At 37.7% G+C, this 24,164-nt stretch overlaps 1 protein-coding gene across 1 annotated transcript in view; it reads left to right on the forward strand.

The window, feature by feature from the left end:
• LOC133639767 (low-density lipoprotein receptor-related protein 4-like) overlaps nucleotides 1-24,164 on the forward strand; it is a 113,897-nt gene that overhangs the window by 26,576 nt on the left and 63,157 nt on the right. Inside the window, exons 5-12 of the mRNA XM_062033365.1 lie at nucleotides 820-939; nucleotides 1,025-1,150; nucleotides 7,691-7,816; nucleotides 8,112-8,246; nucleotides 10,920-11,045; nucleotides 11,299-11,529; nucleotides 16,426-16,582; nucleotides 16,918-17,135. Coding sequence (XP_061889349.1) covers nucleotides 820-939; nucleotides 1,025-1,150; nucleotides 7,691-7,816; nucleotides 8,112-8,246; nucleotides 10,920-11,045; nucleotides 11,299-11,529; nucleotides 16,426-16,582; nucleotides 16,918-17,135 — 1,239 coding nt within the window. The remainder of the gene's footprint in view (nucleotides 1-819; nucleotides 940-1,024; nucleotides 1,151-7,690; nucleotides 7,817-8,111; nucleotides 8,247-10,919; nucleotides 11,046-11,298; nucleotides 11,530-16,425; nucleotides 16,583-16,917; nucleotides 17,136-24,164) is intronic.

Below are 24,164 nucleotides of genomic sequence, written 5' to 3' on the forward strand. Positions count from 1 at the left end.
AGCTGCTGTTTTGAGGCATGTTAAAAAAAATAATGCTCTTTGTGACTTCAATAATAAATATGGCAGTGCCATGTTGGCACTTTTTACCATAACTTGAGTTGATTTATTTTGGAAAACCTTGTTACATTGTTTAATGCATCCAGCGGGGCATCACAACAAAATTAGGCATAATAATGTGTTAATTCCACGACTGTTTATATCGGTATCGGTTGATATCGGAATCGGTAATTAAGAGTTGGACAATATCGGAATATCGGATATCAGCAAAAAAGCCATTATCGGACATCTCTACTTTATATCACCAGGTGGGAGGAAGGGAGTTATTATTATTATTTTTATGATTATTTTTATTTTTGCTTTCCTGTATTTGGCTGTAAAGCACTTTGAATTGTCTTGTTTAATTCATGCTCCGTAAAGAAACTTGCTTTGCCTTATTAGACAGGTGCATGTACTGGACACATGTTTTTTGTGTTTTTTAATTTAATTATTTTATATTTATATTACATTTATAATCTTTTTTTCATGAATTCTTTCCTTGATAAGTACCCTTCCTTTCTGGCTTCAGCACCACCGGTCCCCTAAAATCTATCGAGAGGTGTTGAGACACCCTATTTTTGTGTCGTGATCTGTTTAGATTTTGTGTTACTTTAAACCCTTTTTTTTACATAATTATTTCTATCAAAACAAAACTTACATATCAAGTTTAAGTTTTACAAAGTTATAAAATGACCATATATTATTGTTATTGCTATTATTATTAACGAGTATGTGCTCGTTTTTGATACCTTTGTCCTATTTCTGATGTGTGTTTTTGTGTAGCATCCCACCAGCCATGCAGGTCTGTGGAGTTCATGTGCAGCAGTGGCATGTGCATCAACGCAGGATGGCGGTGTGATGGCGAATTCGACTGCGACGATCAGTCCGACGAGAAGAATTGCAGTGAGTATGCTTGTTGGCTTGTGCGTCTATTTTCTTTATGCCTTTTCATTTATGCCACGTGTGTGACACTGAAATTGGGCCGCAGCTACGTCCATGTGCACGGCAGACCAGTTTCGGTGTGGAACGGGACGCTGTGTGCGGTTGTCGTGGCGATGCGACGGCGAAGACGACTGCTCAGACCGCAGCGATGAAGAGGGTTGTGAGAAATCGGGTGAGACGACACTTGCTTTTCTTTCGGAGGGTGAATGTATCGTACGCTTCTGTTGTTGTCACGGCAACAGTGGGGCTCTCAACAAAGTCACATCTTGTTTTCGGCTGAGCGTCATGTTTTAAACAAGAGCCTTATAGTTCAAAGGGATGGAAGGTTTGGTCTCTATTTTTCATGTTCAGAACTAGCACATTGAATTTCTTCAAATTGTAATTAACTTTTTCACTTGATCCGATAAGACAGGAGTGTCCAAACTACGGCCCGCAGGCGTCTACAACTTGGCCCGTGAGACGTGATAAGTTTAATAAGGAATCTGGCCCCCGGGGTGTCTCCCAGTAATTTTAAACATCTGACAATCTCATTGCTACAACTTATATAGCACATGATTTACTTATATGACCCAATCCAGACAACCTTCCCTAGTCATGGCACACAAGAAAATGCAACCAACTGATAAAGTCAACACACATGGTCACACATAACACAGCCTGCTCGCTGAGCTTTGTGGATATTATAAAAAAGTGTTCACGCGCCGGAAAAAAATACAAATTACACCCATTTAAATCCATTACAATATATGATGGGAAAAACACTCTCTACACTCTCTCTCACATTTCGCTGCATGATGTTTCTGATTGATTATAAAACTTAAAGGATGTCATCACGGAAGTTAACAAGGTAGGAGTTGAACTTAATTATATACGTATATATGTACACACACATATATATATATATATATATATATATATATATATATATATATATACATATATATATATATATATATATATATATACAGTGGGGCAAAAAAGTATTTAGTCAGCCACCCATTGATTGTCAATGGGTGGCTGACTAAATACATTTTTGCCCCACTGTATATATATATATATATATATATATATATATATATATACACACTACCGTTCAAAAGTTTGGGGTCACATTGAAATGTCCTTATTTTTTAAGGAAAAGCACTGTACTTTTCAATGAAGATAACTTTAAACTAGTCTTAACTTTAAATAAATACACTCTATACATTGCTAATGTGGTAAATGACTATTCTAGCTGCAAATGTCTGGTTTTTGGTGCAATATCTACATAGGTGTATAGCATACTTGCCAACCCTCCCGTTTTTAGCGGGAGACTCCCGGTATTCAGCGCCTCTCCCGATAACCTCCCGGCAGAAATTTTCTCCCGACAAACTTCCGGTATTCAGCCGGAGCTGGAGGCCACGCACCCTCCAGCTCAATGAGGACCTGAGTGGGGACAGCCTGTTCTCACGTCCGCTTTCCCACAATATAAACAGCTTGCCTGCCCAATGACGTCATAACATCAACGGCTTTTAGAGAGTAGAGTGCACAACTGCGCACACAACAAGGAGACGAAGCAGAAGAACGAGGAAGTTACAGACATGGCGACGCCGTCGACGAGCAAGATGAAGAAATACGCTTGCAAGTTCCAAAACGAATGGAAACAAGAATTGCAGTTCATCCAGGACAGTTCAAAGGGGAAGGGGTATGTAATTATGTTGCCTGTACATTTTGGAGAACAGACTTCTCCATTGAACACGGTGGCCGAGTCATGACGGAGGAGAAGTTAAACAGGACAATACTGCCATCTACTGGATAGCCCCCGGAACACTGAAATTCAAGTATTTATTTTATTTATATGTATAATAAAATAAATATATATATATATATATATATATCTAGAATTCACTGAAAGTCAAGTATTTCATATATATATATATATATATATATATATATATATATATATATATATATATATATATATATATGAAATACTTGAGTTGGTGAATTCTAGCTGTAAATATACTCCCCTATTAACCACACCCTTAACCACGCCCCAACCACGCCCCCGCTCCACCCCTGAACACGCCCGCCACTCCCCATCTCCCGGTATCGGAGGTCTCAAGGTTGGCAAGTATGGTGTATAGAGGCCCATTTCCAGCGACTATCACTCCAGTGTTCTAATGGTACAATGTGTTTGCTCATTGGCTCAGAAGGCTAATTGATGATTAGAAAACCTTGTGCAATCATGTTCACACATCTGAAAACAGTTTAGCTCGTTACAGAAGCTACAAAACTAACCTTCCTTTGAGCAGATTGAGTTTCTGGAGCATCACATTTGTGGGGTCAATTAAACGCTCAAAATGGCCAGACAAAGAGAACTTTCATCTGAAACTCAACAGTCTATTCTTGTTCTTAGAAATGAAGGCTATTCCACAAAATTGTTTGGGTGACCCCAAACTTTTGAACGGTAGTGTATATATATATATATATATATATATATATATACATACATAAATGTTTTTTGTTTTACTTTCAATTCTTTTTTTTTTTAAGAATCAATATCTGATATAATTATTATTATTAAAACCGTTGATTTTACTCATCTTTGATTCCCTTTTTTCTAGTATTGTATTTTTATGTTTTCTTACTTGCTATGCAAATTTCTACAATTAATTTGTTAATTTGTATTGTAAAACTGGGATTGTATTAGACTTGGGGTCGCTCTGTTTTCTATTATTATTAGACTGATTAACATTCTATGATTTTGTCATTAAAATTGTAAAAAATAAAAATAAAAACGTTTTTAAAGCCGACACTGCACGTGTAAGTCGTCAACAGCAGCCAAGAGGAGCTTTGGTAACCTTTAATCTGTTTTGAAAAGCTTTAATTCTAATTTATACACCAACTAATATACTACGAGAATCGTGTTGAATCGAAAATCAATTCTGAATCGAAACGTCTCCAAGAATGGTAATCGATTGATTGAATTGATTTACGTGGACCCCGACTTAAACAAGTTGAAAATCTTATTCGGGTGTTACCATTTAGTGGTCAATTGTACGGAATATGTACTGTACTGTGCAATCTACTAATAAAAGATTAAATCAATCAAACGAGTCCAATCGAATCATCATACTGTTTAATGTTTATTTGGAGTTTAGTAGATCCGGCCTGACGTGACTTTACTCATTATATTAGTGTTTAAGCGTGTTAACTTTTTTTTTAATGCAAGTCATCTCCCTTTTGAAACACCAGTGGGTTAATTACTACATGGGGTGTTAATTAGCTATTACTTGGATGTCTGTAAGAGTCTACTCAGGGACTTCTAATTATGTCTGAACTGGATTGAAACACAAGCAGAGACGTAACACAAATAGCACTTGGCATAATGAATGTGAATATGTAATTGCATGCACATTAGACAAAACATAGACGGACTGGAATGTGGAAATGAAGGTGGGAAGGGCGTAAGATAGCAAGGAAGGTGGGAAGGATACAAGGGATGACCATACTTGGGTAGAAAACTGGGACATAAGGTGCAATACCAATTCCCTGTGCCTATGAATCGACACCTATACTTGTTAGCATTTTTGGGTGTTTAATGTGGGAATAAATGTTATTGTTTAATAAGAAAAACTACTTTAAATAGTCTAAACGAGCACAGATACAAAACGGGTCTTCTAACTAGAAACATCTTCAACGACTTGTTGTCTTGGCTGCATTGTTCTGTCAAGACTAGACTACACGGGATTGATTGATTGATTGGTTGATTGAAACTTTTATTAGTAGATCAGTGTTTCCCATAAACTGCCAAGATACCTGGGGTGGTGGGGGCGTGGCTATGGGCGTGGCTATGGGCGTGGTCACCATGACATCATTGAGTAATTTGCATAATGTAGTACAATGATTTGATTTTCTCTAAAAAGGCTCAAAAAATGTATACTTACTAATTAATAATAACAGTTTTCTTTTAAACATCCATCCATCCATCCATTGTACAATATAATTACAACACTTCATGTACATATTTATATACAGATTTGAACAATAAGATATTCACTGAAATATATTTATTAATTGTGGTTCTTACAAAAAATATATCTTATAAAATATTAAAGCTAAAATGTCTCAAAGCTCTGCCCCTTTAATTAGTGCATACTAAATAATTTAACTTTAGCCTACTACTACAACCATATTATTTACCAGCAACATAAAGTGAAACAGAGGCAGAGGTGTCCTGCCACAGTCAGTAACAAATAAACAGAAAACAGTAGTGGTGGTAGATAGACACGGAGCTTCATCAAACATCTGATCCACTGAACAAAGAGCTCCAAAAATCTTGAACTTCAGACTGCCATCAGTTTTACTCCCTACACTTAACCATGTGTTTCCTACTGCCTGCAGACTTTGCACCCTTTGTTATATACACATGTTGTGTTTCTAATATAAATACATTTTAATAAAGTCAAATACAAATAAGGCAACAAGAGAAGTATCCTACACTTCTCTTTTGTAAAGTAAATCTGAACAGCCGATATGGGCATCTACATCAACTATATGATTTGCCTGAGAAGCTGGAGAGGACAAAAAAATATATATATATATATTTTAATTTTATTTTTTTTAAGTTTTTTTATTTTTATTTGTGGCGGACATAATTCTTTCGTGGCGGGCCGCCACAAATAAATGAATGTGTGGGAAACCCTGTAGATTGCACAATTGACCACTAGATGGTAACACCCGAATACGTTTTTCAACTTGTTTAAGTCGGGGTCCACGTAAATCAATTCATGGTACAAATATATACTATCAGCATAATACAGTCATCACACAAGTTAATCATCAGAGTATATACATTGCATAGGTTTGGTTGATATCAGCACTTCAGTCATCAACAATTGCATCATCTGAGAAATGGACATTGAAACAGTGTAGGTCTGACTTCGTAGGATATGTACAGCGAGCTGTGAACATAGTGAGTTCAGAAAGCATAAGAAAAAGTGTATTCATTTGATTATTTACAATCCGGGGAGGTGGGATGTGGAGGGGGGAGGGTGTTAGTCTAGGGTTGAGGTGGGATGTGGAGGTGGGGAGGGTGTTAGTCTAGGGTTGAAGTTGCCTGGAGGTGTTCTTTTAGTGCGGTTTTGAAGGAGGGTAGAGATGCACTTTCTTTTACACCTGTTGGGAGTGCATTCCATATTGGTGTGGCATAGAAGGAGAATGAGTTAAGACCTTTGTTAGATCGGAATCTGGGTTTAACATGGTTAGTGGAGCTCCCCCTGGTGTTGTGGTTATGGCGGTAATTTACGTTAAAGGCCTACTGAAATGATTTTTTAAAATTTAAACGGGGATAGCAGATCCATTCTATGTGTCATACTTTATCATTTCGCGATATTGCCATATTTTTGCTGAAAGGACTTAGTAGAGAACAACGACGATAAAGGTCGCAACTTTTGGTCGCTGATAAAAAAAAGCCTTGCCTATACCGGAAGTAGCGTGACGTCACCGGAGGAAGGACTCCTCACATTTTCCCATTGTTTACAATGCAGCGAGAGAGATTCGGACCGAGAAAGCGACGATTACCCCATTAATTTGAGCGAGGATGAAAGATTTGTGGATGAGGAAATTGAGAGTGAAGGACTAGAGTGCAGTGCAGGACGTATCTTTTTTCGCTCTGACCGTAACTTAGGTACAAGGGTTCATTGGATTCCACACTTTCTCCTTTTTCTATTGTGGATCACGGATTTGTATTTTAAACCACCTCGGATACTATATCCTCTTGAAAATGAGAGTCGAGAACGCGAAATGGACATTCACAGTGACTTTTATCTCCACGATAATACATCGGCGAAGCTCTTTAGCTACTGAGCTAACGTGATAGAATCAGGCTCAAATGCAGATAGAAACAAAATAAATAAATCCCTGACTGGAAGGATAGACAGAAGATCAACAATACTATTAAACCATGGACCTGTAACTACACGGTTAATAATTCCCAGCTTGGCGAAGCTTAACAATGCTGTTGCTAACGACGCCATTGAAGCTAACTTAGCAACGGGACCTCACAGAGCTATGATAAAAACATTAGCGCTCCACCTACGCCAGCCAGCCCTCATCCGCTCATCAACACCCGTGCTCACCTGCGTTCCAGCGATCGACGGAAGGACGAAGGACTTCACCCGATCATCCGTGCGGTCGGCGGCTAGCGTCGGCTAGCGCATCTGCTATCCAAGTGAAAGTCCTCCTGGTTGTGTTGCTACAGCCAGCCGCTAATACACCGATCCCACCTACAACTTTCTTTTTTGCAGTCTTCATTGTTCATTAAACAAATTGCAAAAGGTTCACCAACACAGATGTCCATAATACGGAATTTTGAGATGAAAACAGAGCTTTTTTGTATTGGATTCAATGGGGTACCAATACTTTCGTTTCAACGATTGACGTCACGTGCATACGTCATCATACATAGACGTTTTCAACCGGAAGTTTAGCGGGAAATTTAAAATTGCACTTTATAAGTTAACCCGGCCGTATTGGCATGTGTTGCAATGTTAAGATTTCATCATTGATATATAAACTATCAGACTGTGTGGTCGGTAGTAGTGGCTTTCAGTAGGCCTTTAAGGAAATGGTTTGACATGTACTTTGGTATCAGGGAGGTGTAGCGGATTTTATAGACTAGGCTAAGTGCAAGTTGTTTTACACTGATTTCTGTCGTGTGTCCCTGCAGAGACGTCGCCTTGCGCTCCGGACCAGTTCCAGTGTGGGAATGGACGCTGTATCGGTCAAAGGAAGGTGTGCAATGAGGTCAACGACTGCGAAGACGGGACTGACGAACTCCCACATCATGAATGTCGTGAGTAGAGATTAAACTCGCCAGTAAAATAGTCTGGAAAGTTTCTCTCCTATGAACGTTTAATTACCCTGCTGACCCTACCATTAATAACCCTGCAGCGATATGTATCCATTATTACTATTTTGTTCTAAATTACGGGTCTGAAATTAAATATTAATGAATACCACCTTGATTTTTTTCAACATTAAACACTGCTTATGTGTAATTTGGGCTTTGGGATAGCAAAACTCATGACAATGCAGAATGGAGCTGTGGAACTTTTCTACACTTTGTTACCTGGACTGTTTCCATGTAGGTCCACGCTCCAGCGATGGTAACTGTAATCAGAATAACGGAGGTTGCTCCCAGAAGTGCCAAATGGTCCGCGGACTGGTCCAGTGCACCTGTCACACCGGGTACCGACTGATGGATGACGGCAGATCCTGCCAAGGTTTGTGTGTCCGTGGCTGTGTTCATGCCCGAAGACTAACTAAAAAGGTTACTCCAGATATAGAATGCTCAGTTAATGACTCAAGATTTGATTTGAAAAAAGTTTTCAGAAACTATACGGACAGTCATAGAGGTTGTCCTGCTACAACTTTTTCACTTACGATACCCGATATTGGAGTCTTGAGTATTGGCCGATATCAATATTGATCCGAAACAATATCAGCGGGAATCATAGTACATACTTTTATCATTTTGTAGTTGTGGACTGTTAGAAAAGGCTGGCTTAAGTTAATTTACTCATAGACTAATGGTAATATTAAAAAAACTTAACCTATTCTGTATTAAATGTCTGAAATGGATATACACAGTCTTTGAGTTGAAGTGGAGTGGTTATTGTTTTTTGCGACACTTACTGACCACAATAATTCATTAGATTTTGGCTCATGACGCAGCAAGTTGAATGATATAGACACGTTCATTAATGATTTCTAATGCGCAACTGATGCAGCATGTAAGTAATATGCAACTATATTGTATATTGATAACCTTATATATGTTTACATTGGTTTCAAACAGCCATATTGTTCAACACTAAGTGCACTTAGGGGGGACGGCGTGGCGAAGTTGGTAGAGTGGCCGGGCCAGCAATCGAAGGGTTGCTGGTTACTGGGGTTCAATCCCCACCTTCTACCATCCTAGTCACGTCCGTTGTGTCCTTGGGCAAGACACTTCACCCTTGCTCCTGATGGGCGCTGGTAGCGCCTTGCATGGCAGCTCCCGCCATCAGTGTGTGAATGTGTGTGTGAATGGGTGAATGTGGAAATACTGTCAAAGCGCTTTGAGTACCTTGAAGGTAGAAAAGCGCTATACAAGTATAACCCATTTATCATTTATTTATCACTTATAATGTATGTCTAAGAGGGGTTCACAAAAAAATCAATTCAAATCTGAATTGCGATTCTTATTCATTCCGATTGTAAAATGATTCATAATTTTCAAATATCTAATAAAAAAAAATATTCAAAAAATATATACATATATATAAATATATATATATTTTTTTCAAAACAGGTTACATGTTGGATCTGGTTGCATGGAAATTGTTTAAAAACGTCTTTTTCAAACTGATATACCAGTGGTCCCCGATTGGTACCGGGCCGCACAAGAAATTAAAAATAAAAAATTAATACATTTTTTAAAAAATTTTTATTAAATCAACATAAAAAACACAATATATACATTATATATTGTCCGTGGGACAAATTTTCTAGCGTTGACCAGTCCGCAGCTACAAAAAGGTTGGGGACCACTGTGCTATGCTATATAACAAATTATTAATAATTTTTTTTTTTTTCCTTTTTATTTATTTTTTTGTAGGAATACATTTTTAAAAAGCTATTTTTTAGGCCATCTCCATGAAACCAGAATGAGCTTTCCTAATCTGTAACCTGTTTTGAAAATGTTTCATTATAATTATTATACCAAATAATACATTGAGAGAATCAGTTTGACTTGAGAATCGATTCTGAATCAAATTGTCGTAACAACCACGAAGTACTTACAAACAGACACGGTGTGTAGACAGACAAGGGAGAACGGACACATTTTGGCTTAAAAACTAACGATAAAGGTGAAGTTATAACACTGAAATGCCTTCAGGAAGAGGTGCTTTAAGACATGGCTAGCTAGCTAGCGGCTAACGTCCATCCGCCGTCTGCAGTGTTTTAGCTACGTCTAAATCACTAATCCTTGTCTCCATAGCAACAAATAAAGTACGTTTCTTACAAGTATCATCCCTGCAGGACGAGGAATAGCTAAACATGCTTCACTACACACCGTAGCTCACCGGCCTCACAATGTAAACAAACGCCATTGGTTGACATCCACTGTAATGATACCAGGTACAGGAGTGTATCTAGTCGATACTACTATGATTACATCGATATTTTTTGGCATCACAACATCTTCTTTCGTTTTTAAAAAAATGTATATTATGTTTATAAACTCGGGAAATATGTCCCTAGACACATGAGGACTTTGAATATGACCAATGTATGATCCTGAACGACTTGGTATCCAATTGATACCCAAATTTGTGGTATCATCCAAAACAAATGTAAAGTATCCAAACAACAGAAGAATAAGTGATTATTACATTTTAACAAAAGTGTAGATAGAACATGTTAAAAGAGAAAGTAAGCAGATATTAACAGTAAATGAACAAGTAGATTAAACATTTATTTTCTACCACTTGTCCTTAATAATTTTGACAAAATGATAGAATGGAAAATGACACAGTATGATACTGCATATGTCAGCAGACTAAATTAGGAGCTTTTGTTTGCTTACTTACTACTAAAAGACAAATTCACTATTTTATTTAAGGACAACCTTGCAATAAGAAACATATGTTTAATATACCATGAGATTGTTTTCTTAAAATAAAGGCAATAATGAAATTTTTTGTGGTCCCCTTTATTTAGAAAAGTATCAAAGTACCAAAATATATTTTAGTACTGGTACCAAAACTACACTTAACTGAAATCATCTTTGGCCACCCCAGCGTACTTTGCGATGGGCGTTACAGTTAGTAAAATAATGAATTACCCTTCCAGCGGTTTGACTTTGACATTTCCCCCCTTTTTTTTTCTTTGGCCTCTGCGGCGTGTTGCAGATGTGGACGAGTGTGCCGAAGAAGGCTACTGCAGCCAAGGCTGCACCAACATCGAAGGCGGCTTCCACTGCTGGTGTGTTCAGGGTTACGAGCTGCGGCCCGACAAGCGGAGTTGCAAGGCGCTGGGTAAGGAGCATTTGCACCGTGTTTCAACTCTGAAAACCGACAATTACAGGCCTTGTAAAAATGTGGTTGCCTATTGTTTAGATTTTCTTCGTAGCTGTATCCATTTGACAGATTTTGAAGGTCTGGACTTGATTTGGAATAAATGTTATGTGTTATTAAAACAATTTTGTTTGTTGATTACCCCGTAACTTTGATATTTAGTTGACACCTTGCCATTTTTACCCCCCTCGCCATGTTTTTTTTTGTACCACAGGTCCAGAGCCAGTGTTGCTGTTTGCCAACCGGATCGATATCCGCCAGGTTCTGCCGCACCGCTCCGAGTACACGTTACTGCTCAACAACCTCGAAAACGCCATCGCCCTCGACTTCCATCACAGCCTTGAGCTGGTTTTCTGGTCCGACGTGACGCTGGACCGCATCATGAAGGCCAACCTCAACGGGTCCAACGTGGAGGAGGTGGTCTCCACCGGCCTGGAGAGCCCAGGTGAGTACAGTATGCCTTCAAAACAACACAACCGCACTCACTGACTCATTTAATAGTTTCGCTCGCGATGTGTCTTTCACTTGAGCGGCGGATATTCTTTTTGGCACTCGGGGGTGGGCATTGAATAGGCGGCCGTCACTTTAAACCAGGGGTCCCCAAACTTTTTATATATATATATATATATATATATATATATATATATATATATATATATATATATATATATATATATATATATATATACATACACATATACACTACCGTTCAAAAGTTTGGGGTCACCCAAACAATTTTGTGGAATAGCCTTCATTTCTAAGAACAAGAATAGACTGTCGAGTTTCAGATGAAAGTTGTCTTTTTCTGGCCATTTTTGAGCGTTTAATTGACCCCACAAATGTGATGCTCCAGAAACTCAATCTACTCAAAGGAAGGTCAGTTTTGTAGCTTCTGTAACGAGCTAAACTGTTTTCAGATGTGTGAACATGATTGCACAAGGGTTTTCTAATCATCAATTAGCCTTCTGAGCCAATGAGCAAACACATTGTACCATTAGAACACTGGAGTGATAGTTGCTGGAAATGGGCCTCTATACACCTATGTAGATATTGCACCAAAAACCAGACATTTGCAGCTAGAATAGTCATTTACCACATTAGCAATGTATAGAGTGTATTTCTTTAAAGTTAAGACTAGTTTAAAATTATCTTCATTGAAAAGTACAGTGCTTTTCCTTCAAAAATAAGGACATTTCAATGTGACCCCAAACTTTTGAACGGTAGTATATATATATATATATATATATATATATATATATATATATATATATATATATATATATATATATATATATATATATATATATATATATATATATATATATATATATATATATATATATATTTTTGGTATTTTTTTCTTCATAAAGTAATACAATCATGTGTGCTTACAGACTGTATCCCTGCAGACTGTATTGATCTATATTGATATATAATGTATATATTGTGTTTTTATGTTGATTTAATTTAAAAAGAACAAAAAAAAAAACATTTTTATTTTTTTTAATTTTTTCTTATTTCTTGTGCGGCCCGGTACCAATTACCGGTCCGCGGCCCGGTGGTTGGGGACCACTGCTTTACACCACTGCATCCCATGCTTTGCATTGGACTTGGTGATGTATGGCTTAGATGCAGCTGCTCGGTCATGGAAACCCATTCCATGAAGCTCTCTGCGTACTGTACGTGGGCTAATTGGAAGGTCACATGAAGTTTGGAGCTCTGTAGCAAGTGACTGTGCAGAAAGTCTTTGCACTATGCGCTTCAGCATCCGCTGACCCCTCTCTGTCAGTTTACGTGGCCTACCACTTGGTGGCTGAGTTGCTGTTGTTCCCAAACTCTTCACTTTTCTTATAATAAAGCCGACAGTTGACTTTGGAGTATTTAGGAGCGAGGAAATTTCACGACTGGATTTGTTGCACAGGTGGCACCCTATGACAGTTCCACGCTGGAAATCACTGAGAGCGGCCCATTCTTTCACAAATGTTTGTAGAAACAGTCTCCATGCCTAAATGCTTGATTTTACACACCTGTGGCCGGCCCTAGGGATTAGGACACCTGATTCTGAACATTTGGATGGGTGGCCAAATACGTTTGGCAATATATTGTGTCTTTAAAGACATTAAGTTGTTCAAATTTAAAGTTTGCCATCATAATGAATGTTAACGTCATCGTTTAATAGGTTGTAATGTGAAAGATGGATATTAAATGACAAAATACACTGCTTATGTTTCGTAAAAACAATGATTTTCTTCAATCAATCAATTAATGTTTATTTATATAGCCCTAAATCCCAAGTGTCTCAAAGGGCTGCACAAGCCACAACGACATCCTCGGCTCAGATCCCAGAAGGGACACACAACAGGCTCCCAGGATTGGCTGCGACAAGGAGAGAGTAGGCGTTCAAATTGACCAATCAGAAGGACGCAGCTGGGCTGTGTATTCGATTGCCTGCCCCGGGGTGTTAAACTGGTGTAGAGAAAGCGAAAGCGAGTGCAAACAGAGTCAGCGTGCGAGCAAAAAGACGGCGCCAGCCCGCACGGAGGCCACATAGCAGACACGGTATTGATTGTCGCTGAAAATTGTGCTGAAATCTTCGAGCATGAAAACCTCACTTTGTGAGCACAAGCGTAAAATGAGCATGTGCGAGCACAAACTCCAAGTGAGGTTTTCATGCTCAAAAGATTGTGGGCAGTGTTTTGATGCTGACTTCCATTGTAGGACAAGCAACAGTCAATACATCCATCCATCCGTTTTCTACCGCCTGTCCCTTTTGGGGAAAGTTTTCACAGTGCTTCACATTTTGTTATGTTAAAGCCTTATTTCAAAATGGAATACATTCCGTTTTGTCCACAGAATTCTACACACAATACCCCAGAATGACAATGTGAAAAGTTTTTTTTTTATATTGATGCACCTTTGGCAGCAATTACTGCCTCAAGTCTTTTTGAATAGGATGCCACAATCTTTGCAGACTTATCTTTGGCCAGTTGTGCCCATTCCTCTTTGCAGCACCTCTCACGCTCCATCGGGTTGGATGGGAAGCGTGGGTTTGTGGTTTGGCATTGTCTTGCTGAAATAAGCAGGGGCGTCCATGAAAAAGACGTTGCTTGGATGGCAACATATGTTGCTCCAAAACCTGTATGTACCTTTCAGCATTAATGGTGCCTTCACAGATGTGTAGGTTACCCATGCCTTGGGCACTAATACACCCCCATACCATCACAGAGAGATGGCTTTTGAACTTTGCGCCTATAACAGTCCGGATGGTTCTATTTATTATTGATCCGGAAGACACGACATCCACAGTTTCCCAAAACAATTTGAAATGTGGACTCGTCAGACCACAGAACTCTTTTCCACTTTGCATCAGTCCATCTTAGATGAGCTCAAGCCCAGGAAAGCCGGCGGCGTTTCTGGGTGTTGTTGATAAATGGCTTTCGCTTTGCATAGTAGAGTTTTAACTTGCACTTACAGATGTAACGACAAACGTTATTTACTGACAGTGGTTTTCTGAAGTGTTCGTGAGCACACGTGGTGATATCCTTGACACATGATGTCGGTTTTTTATGCAGTACCGCCTGAAGGATTGTAGGTCACGGGCATTCAATGTTTGTTTTCGGCCTTGGCATTGTCTTGCTGAAATAAGCAGGGGCATCCATGATAACGTTGCTTGGATGGCAACATATGTTTTCAGAAGTGTTCCTGAGCCCATGTGGTGATATCCTTTACACACTGATGTCGGTTTTTGATGCAGTACCGCCTGAGGGATCCAAGGTCACGGGCTTAGCCGCTTATGTGCAGTGATATCTCCAGATTCTCTGAACCTTTTGATGATATTACGGACCATAGGTGGTGAAATCCTTAAATTCCTTATTCCAATAGCACGTTGAGAAATGTTGTTCTTAAACTGTTCTACAATTTGCTCACGCATTTGTTGACAAAGTGGTGACCCTCGCCCCATCCTTGTTTGTGAATGACTGAGCATTTCATGGAAGCTGCTTTTATACCCAATCAAGGCACTCCCCTGTTCCCAATTAGCCTGTTCACCTGTGGGATGTTCCAAATAAGTGTTTGATGAGCATTCCTCAACTTTCTCAGTCTTTTTTGCCACTTGTGCCAGCTTTTTTGAAACATGTTGCAGGCATCAAATTCCAATTGAGCTAATATTTGCAAAAAATAACAACGTTTCTCAGTTCGAACGTTAAATATCTTGTCTTTGCAGTCTATTCAGTTGAATATAAGTTGAAAAGGATTTGCAAATCATTGTATTCTGTTTTTATTTACCATTTACACAACGTGCCAACTTCACTGGTTTTGTGATTTTTTTTTTTTTGTTAATTATTTTTAATACATTTGCACAAAAACAATAATTAAAAAAAACTTTTCACTTTATGGGGTATTGTGTGTCGAATTTTGAGGACAAAAATGGATTCATGCCATTTTTTTTAATAAGGCTGCAACATAGCAAAACGTGGACGCACTATAAAAGCAATAATCACACTATTTCCCAACGCATGTTAATTTTTCATCCACATAATTTAAAACTTAGTCTTAGAGAAACTTTATTGATCCACAAGGGAACTTGTTCCACACAGTAGCTCAGTTACAAAGGATGGAAAGGATAATGCAGGTATAAAGTAGACTAAAAATGTACGATAGTAGCAATATGAAATATAACATATATGTAATATTTACAGTACATAATATATACTGATATTATCATATTATATATACAGTATACACTACCGTTCAAAAGTTTGGGGTCACATTGAAATGTCCTTATTTTTGAAGGAAAAGCACTGTACTTTTCAATGAAGATAACTTTAAACTAGTCTTTACTTTAAAGAAATACACTCTATACATTGGTAATGAGGTAAATGACTATTCTAGCTGCAAATGTCTGGTTTTTGGTGCAATATCTACATAGGTGTATAGAGGCCCATTTCCAGCAACTATCACTCCAGTGTTCTAATGGTACAATGTGTTTGCTCATTGGCTCAGAAGGCTAATTGATGATTAGAAAACCCTTGTGCAATCATGTTCACACATCTGAAAACAGTTTAGCTCGTTACAGAAGCTACAAAACTGACCTTCCTTTGAGCAGATTGAGTTTCTGGAGCATCACATTTGTGGGGTCAATTAAACGCTCAAAATGGCCAGAAAAAGAGAACAATCATCTGAAACTCGACAGTCTATTCTTGTTCTTAGAAATGAAGGCTATTCCACAAAATTGTTTGGGTGACCCCAAACTTTTGAACGGTAGTGTATAACAAATCCCAATTACCATGTACAAAATGACAGTATATGTAACAGAACTTAAACATGTTCCTCTCTCACTCAGGTGGGCTGGCCATTGACTGGATCCACGACAAACTGTACTGGACCGATTCCGGGACCTCCCGCATCGAGGTGGCCAACTTGGACGGGACCCACCGCAAAGTCCTACTGTGGCAGAACATGGAGAAGCCTCGGGCCATCGCGCTGCACCCGATAGAGGGGTATGAGCGCCGGCGCGCAGACGCTAAGTGATTGGGAGCAGATGGTTTCCAATGTGCACACTATCCTCTCTGGATGTGTCCCAGTTGTAGCACAGTTCCAGAGCTGGGATTAGAGTTTGGCAGCACTGCTTTGCCCACAGGCGTGCATCTGTGCGGAGCTAAGATCTTTCTAAAAGAAACTGTGGCTAAGACTCCCTGACAGGGAAAGCATGCAAGATAAAAGATAGACACATTCAGTATATAAATTGGTCAAACATCTGTTTTGTCAAATAGTGCAACCATTTCTTCATGGTCATCCAGTCTTAATATTTTGCTCCCATTTTCCTCTTCCTCAGTAAGATCTACTGGACCGACTGGGGCAACACACCTCGCATCGAGTACGCCAACATGGACGGCTCGAACCGGCGGGTGATTGCAGACACACACTTGTTCTGGCCCAACGGCCTGACCATCGACTACGCGGGCCACCGCATGTATTGGGTCGACGCCAAGCACCACGTCATCGAAAGGGCCGACCTGGACGGGCGCAATCGCAAAGCCGTCATCAACCAAGGTAAGGTATCACGTTTTTTGGGGTTTTTTTGCCTTTTGGAATATGACTCACATATTGTAGGGACCCCACTGGAATGTATGGATGGGTATTGTTTAGGGCTGCAACTAACGATTAATTTGATAATCGATTAATCTGTCGATTATTACTTCGATTAATCGATTAATAATCGGATAAAAGAGGCAAACTACATTTCTATCCTATCCAGTATTTTATTGGGGGAAAAAACAGCATACTGGCACCATACTTATTTTGATTATTGTTTCTCAGCTGTTTGTAAATGTTGCAGTTTATAAATAAAGGTTTATTTAAAAAAAAAAAAAAATAATAATAATAATTTTAAAAAATAAATAAAAAAATCTGCGCATAGCATAGATCCAACATATCGATTACTAAATTAATCGGCAACTAGTTTAATAATCGATTTTAATCTATTAGTTGTTGCAGCCCTAGTGTTGTTTAGAGATGTCCGATAATATCGGACTGCCGATATTATCGGCCGATAAATGCTTTAAAATGTAATATCGGAAATAATCAGTGTCTGTTTCAAAAAGTAAAATGTATAACTTTTTAAAACGCCGCTGTACGGAGTGGTACACGGACGTAGGGAGAAGTACAGAGCGCCAATAAACCTTAAAGGCACTGCCTTTGCGTACCGGCCCAATCACATAATATCTAGGAGCGCCCTAAGTGGCTGATCCGTTGGCGGTCCCGTCTGAGGGTCCAGCCTCAGACTGATATTTTTTTTACTCTTATGTGAGGTTTTTTCCTCTGACTCAGTCTGGACCACTCAGCGGGATTGTGCCGAAAATTTAATTTCAGTTCTTATGTGTCTTGTACATGTTAAGAATGGACAAATATCTGATCGCTCTCTCTCTCTCTCTCTCTCTCTCTCTCTCTCTCTCTCTCTCTCTCTCTCTCTCTCTCTCTCTCTCTCTCTCTCTCTGCTCTCTCTGCTCTACGGCTTTTCACACACACAAGTGAATGCAAGGCATACTTGGTCAACAGCCATAAAAGGTCACACTGAGGGTGACCGTATAAACAACTTTAACACTGTTACAAATATGCGCCACACTGTGAACCCACACCAAACAAGAATGACAAACACATTTTGGGAGAACATCCGCACCGTAACACAACATAAACACAACAGAACAAATACCCAGAACCCCTTGCAGCACTAACTCTTCCGGGACGCTACAATATACACCCCCCGCTACCCCCACTTCAACCTCAACCTCCTAATGCTCTCTCAGGGAGAGCATGTCCCAAATTCCGAGCTGCTGTTTTGAGGCATGTTAAAAACAAAAAAAGCACTTTGTGACTTCAATAATAAATATGGCAGTGCCATGTTGGCATTTTTTTTCCATAACTTGAGTTGATTTATTTTGGAAAACCTTGTTACATTGTTTAATGCATCCAGCGGGGCATCACAACAAAATTAGGCATAATAATGTGTTAATTCCACGACTGTATATATCGGTATCGGTTGATATCGGAATCGGTAATTAAGAGTTGGACAATATCGGATATCGGCAAAAAAGCCATTATCGGACATCTCTAGTATTGTTTATATTTGAACCGATACTAGTACCAAAGTGGTCCTTTTAAAATGGTGCCATTGCCGAACCTTATCCAAAACGGTGCTTAAAAAATAGGAAATAAGCACATTTTTATAGGGCTGCAGCTGTTGACTATTTTAGTAATCAAGTACCGAGTGCACCAGTATATAAGCCGCACTCACTAATTTTTAGAAGAAAAATATTTTTACATATATATTTATATATATTTTTATACACAGAAATATTCTGTAAATGTTTGTCTACATGCCTTAATAGTCCACGACATAAGGAGATAACGTCCGCAGGAACCTACCACATAGCGAAGGACATACACTATTTGATTTTCTATTATGCAGCTCATTTTTATTTGACAGTTATTGAAATATCTTGTGTGACATCATGCACAATAGTTTTAAACTATTGTAGTGGCGTTCTGGAAAAAAAGTGCACTTTAATTTAGTGTTGTTTTGATATGTCATCTTAGTGACATCATGCACTAAAGTGCACTAATAGCTTGTTTTAAAATGTCTCTGACAATCTTGCACTTTCTGTTTTGGAAATGACATGAATGTTTGTGCCAATGCTTAATAACTGTTTAATAAATACAGTTTTGCTAAATTGACTTAGTTGTGATTTCCCTCTCAGCATGAAAGTTTAAAATGAGCATATATTAATGCAGTATGAAGAAGAATGTTTTAATGTAGACACATAGAATCATCATACTGCTGTGATTATATGCATCAAGTGTTCATTCAAGGCTAAGGCAAAATATCGAGATATATATCGTGTATCGCGATATGGCCTAAAACAGGGGTGTCCAAAGTGCGGCCCGAGGGCCATTTGCGGCCCGCAGGTAATTTTTTAACGGCACATTCTAAAAATGCGATGAAAAAAAAATAAAAAACATAAAAAGTGGTATAAAAGAGCAAGCAGGTGAAATGTAACAAGAACATGCTGCATTATTTACTCTAATAACACAAAGCTGCCATGCAGGCTGTTTCTTTCTTTTAAAAAAAAATAATGAATCAAAATCAATATCATTATGAATTATTGACCTATTCAAGGCTCCATTTACTTCACATTAAATATTCCACTTTGAGATATTTTGAGGGGAGAATGTTGCATATTTTTTGGTTGCCATTTAAAAAAACAAAGTTTTTTAAAGAAGGGCCTAAAACGAACAAACAAAAAACATAAACAACAATAAAACTTATAATTGACGGATAGATCTGTAGTTGATCTTGAGACTATTGTGGTAAAAGTAAAAAAAAAATGTTGGATTTATTTTTTTAAACTTTTCTGAGCAGTACCATTTTGGATCCCCAATAATTTTAGTGTGACTTTTTTTTTTTAAGTGTCATTGCTCAAAAAAATAATGAATTAAAATCAATGTTGTTATGACTTATTGACCTTTTTAAGACTCCAATTATTATATAATCTCAAATATTCCACTTTAAAAATTTATTGGGGGAAAATATTGCATATTTTGTGTTTTTTTTTCCATAAAAAAACAGATTTTCCTTGACAAAAATGGCATACGACTTAAATCTTTAAGTGTTTTATTGACAAAGAGACCTAATGTTGATCTACAGATTTAAACCTTGAATAATAATAATAATAATAATACTGAATAATGACACATTTGTAATATTTTTTTGGACCAAAACCTTTTGGGGTACCCGGGATCAAGTCTGAGTGGAGGCCTAAATGTATCTTTTTATATACATATATTGTATTGATTTTTAAAATAAAAAATATCAAAATGGCCCCCGCGTGCTTTGATTTTTCAGTGTGCGGCCCTCAGTGGAAAAAGTTTGGACACCCCTGGCCTAAAAATATCGAGATATTAAAAAATATTAACGATATTAACGTACGCATTTTCCGCGCATGCGTATTAGGTTGCGTTGCGCCGTCTGACGGAGGGGGGCGGGGGTCCTAAACGGTGGCATTGATGTGTGTGGACACGAATAAGGTTAGGCGGGGCCTAAAGCACATGGGCGACAGTTCCGATTGCTCAAGAGCAAGTGTCAGGGGGTCTGTGCGTTTGTGTGTGCGTGCGCACGCCATTGCCCTTGTGAGCACTCCTTAATGATGTGTGCTCTCCGTATAAAAGGCTGTAATTGGCCCTGTCCCTTCTCCTGAGCCTCTGTTTGCTCAGACAACACACAGGACAAACGGAACGTGTGTTTGTCTGTGTGCACATTTCTGCTCCCCGGGTTGCTGTGCCAAGGAATGTTAATGAGTGTCTACCTCCCTACACCTATAGTCCTGTGTGTGTGTGTGTGTGTGTGTGTGTGTGTGTGTGTGTGTGTGTGTGTGTGTGTGTGTGTGTGTGTGTGTGTGTGTGTGTGTGTGTGTGTGTGTGTGTGTGTGTGTGTGTGTGTGTGTGCGTGTGCGTGTGTGTTTTTTTTCTGTGTGTGTTCTTGAATTCCTACCCTTTTTGAGACATCAACAAGGAAAAGTACCTTCCATATGAGGACCGGTGAACAAGTTAGGACATAAATCCTGGTCCCAATACTGGAAAACCATTGCATCTAATAGAGAATGTCTCATGTGCACCCCCGGTGGTGAAATCTATTAAAAATGAAGGGTGGTCTCAAAAAGGAGGGATTTTTTCAAATTGACTGTGTGTGGGTTTTAAAAGTGATCCCCCTCTGATCAACGTATGAAATAACAAGTGTGTGTAAAAATTTGAAGTGCCCCCCTTCTGGCCAACATATGTAATAGCAAGCGTGTATAAGAAATTGAAATGCGCCCCCTTTGGCCAAAATTAATTTAAAAAAAATAAAATCAATATTTATATAGAGACATACTGTAATAAGTTGAAGTAAATAATGAAGATTAAAAACCAATTACAAACAAAAAAATTAAAAACTTTTTATGAGTCGACTTCTTTCTTATAAAATTGGGAACAATTTCTCTTATTCTTTCTGTTTTTCTCGTAAAATTATTACTTTTTTTAATGTAAAATGTTTACTTTTTAATGCAAAATGGCGACATTTTGTCATATAAAATTCTGACTTTTATCACAATATTGCCAATTTTTGTGTAAAATGTTCTTGTAAAAGAGTGAATTTTTTTTTAGTAAAATGATGACTTGCCAAATAAAATTCCAATTATTATAATATTGCCAAAATTTCTCTTGTAAAATTATGACTTTTGTCGAGTAAAATTAGGACTCTTTTCATAAATTTGCCAACATTTTAAGCTTTTCTTGTAAAATTTTGGCTTGCGTTGAGTAAAATTACGACTTTTACTATAATACTGCTAAAATTCTAAGTTTTTCTTGTGGAAAATTCCAACTCATTTTTCACAACAAGCTTTTTTATATTTGCAGAGTATGTATATATTATTAATGTTGTAAATACAACGCTTTATATATCTAGAAGGGGTGGTCCTAAAAAGGTAGGCATTATTCGGAGGTCTCAAGAAGGTCACAAATACAAGAAAGTGTCTGTGTGTGTGTGTGTGTGTGTGTGTGTGTGTGTGTGTGTGTGTGTGTGTGTGTGTGTGTGTGTGTGTGTGTGTGTGTGTGTGTGTGTGTGTGTGTGTGTGTGTGTGTGTGTGTGTGTGTGTTTTTGAATTCCTACCCTTTTTGAGACATCAACAAGGAAAAGTACCTTCCATATGAGGACCGGTGAACAAGTTAGGACATAAATCATGGTCCCAATACTGGAAAACCATCGCATCTAATAGAGAATGTCTCAAGTGCACCCCTGGTGGTGAAATCTATTAAAAATGAAGAGTGGTCCCAAAAAGGAGGGATTTTTCAAATTGACTGTGTGTGGGTTTTAAAAGTGATCCCCCTCTGGTCAACATATGAAATAGCAAGTGTGTGTAAAAATTTGAAGTGCCCCCCTTCTGGCCAATATATGTAATAGCAAGTGTGTATAAGAAATTAAAATGCACGCCCTTTGGCCAAAATTAATTTAAAAAATAAAATCAATATTTATTTAGAGACATACTGTAATAAGTTGAAGTAAATAATGAAGATTAAAAACCAATTAAAAACTAAAAATTAGACATTTTTACGTGTCGACTTCTTTCTTATAAAATTGGGAACAATTTCTCATATTCTTTCTGTTTCTGTAGTATTGTAATATTTTCTCGTAAAATTATTACTTTATGTAAAATGTTTACTTTTTAATGCAAAATGGCGACATTTTGTCATAAAAAATTCCGAGTTTTATCACAAAATTGCCAATTTTGTGTCAAATGTTCTTGTAAAATAGTGAAATTTTTTTGAGTAAAATTATGACTTGCCAAGTAAAATTCCAATTATTATAATATTGCCAAAATTTCAAAGTTCTCTTGTAAAATTGTGACTTTTGTCGAGTAAAATTAGGACTCTTTTCATAAAATTGCCAACATTGTAAGCTTTTCTTGTAAAATTTTGACTTGCGTTGAGTAAAATTACGACTTTTACTATAATACTGCTAAAATTCTAAGTTTTTCTTGTGAAAAATTCCAACTATTTTTTCACAACAAGCTTTTTTATATTTGCAGAGTATGTATATATTATTAATGTTGTAAATACAAAGCTTTATATATCTAGAAGGGGTGGTCCTAAAGAGGGAGGCATTATTCGGAGGTCTCAAGAAGGTCACAAATACAAGAGTGTGGGTGTGTTTGTGTTTGTGTGTGCGTGTGTGTGTGTGTGTTCTTGAATTCATACCCTTTTTGAGACATCAACAAGGAAAAGTACCTTCCATATGAGGACCGGTGAACAAGTTAGGACATAAATCCTGGTCCCAATACTGGAAAACCATCGCATCTAATAGAGATAGTCTCATTTGCACCCCCGGTGGTGAAATCTATTAAAAATGAGGATGGTCCCAAAAAGGAAGGATTTTTCAAATTGACTGTGTGTGGGTTTTAAAAGTGCTCCCCCTCTGGTCAACGTATGAAATAACAAGTGTGTGTAAAAATTTGAAGTGCTCCCCTTTTGGCCAACATATGTAATAGCAAGCGTGTATAAGAAATTTAAATGCGCCCCCTTTGGCCAAAAATAATTTAAAAAATGAAATAAATATTTATATAGACATACTGTAATAACTTGAAGTAAATAATGAAGATTAAAAACCAATTACAAACAAAAAATTAAAAACTTTTTTTTTTTTTTTTACTAAAGACAGTCTTTTTCCCCACAATGTGTCGACTTCTTTCTTATAAAATTGGGAACAATTTCTCATATTCTTTGTTTCTCTAATATTGCAATATTTTCTCGTAAAAGTATTACTTTTTTATGTAAAATGATTACTTTTTAATGCAAAATGGCGACATTTTGTCTTATAAAATTCTGAGTTTTATCACAATATTGCCAATTTATGTGTAAAATGTTCTTGTAAAATAGTGACATTTTTTGAGTAAAATTATGACTTGCCAAGTAAAATTCCAATTATTATATTGCCAACATTTCAAAGCCCTCTTGTAAAATTGTGACTTTTGTCGAGTAAAATTAACTCTTTTC

This window comes from Entelurus aequoreus, linkage group LG02, assembly GCF_033978785.1.
Source record: "Entelurus aequoreus isolate RoL-2023_Sb linkage group LG02, RoL_Eaeq_v1.1, whole genome shotgun sequence".
Classification (NCBI taxonomy): domain Eukaryota; kingdom Metazoa; phylum Chordata; class Actinopteri; order Syngnathiformes; family Syngnathidae; genus Entelurus; species Entelurus aequoreus.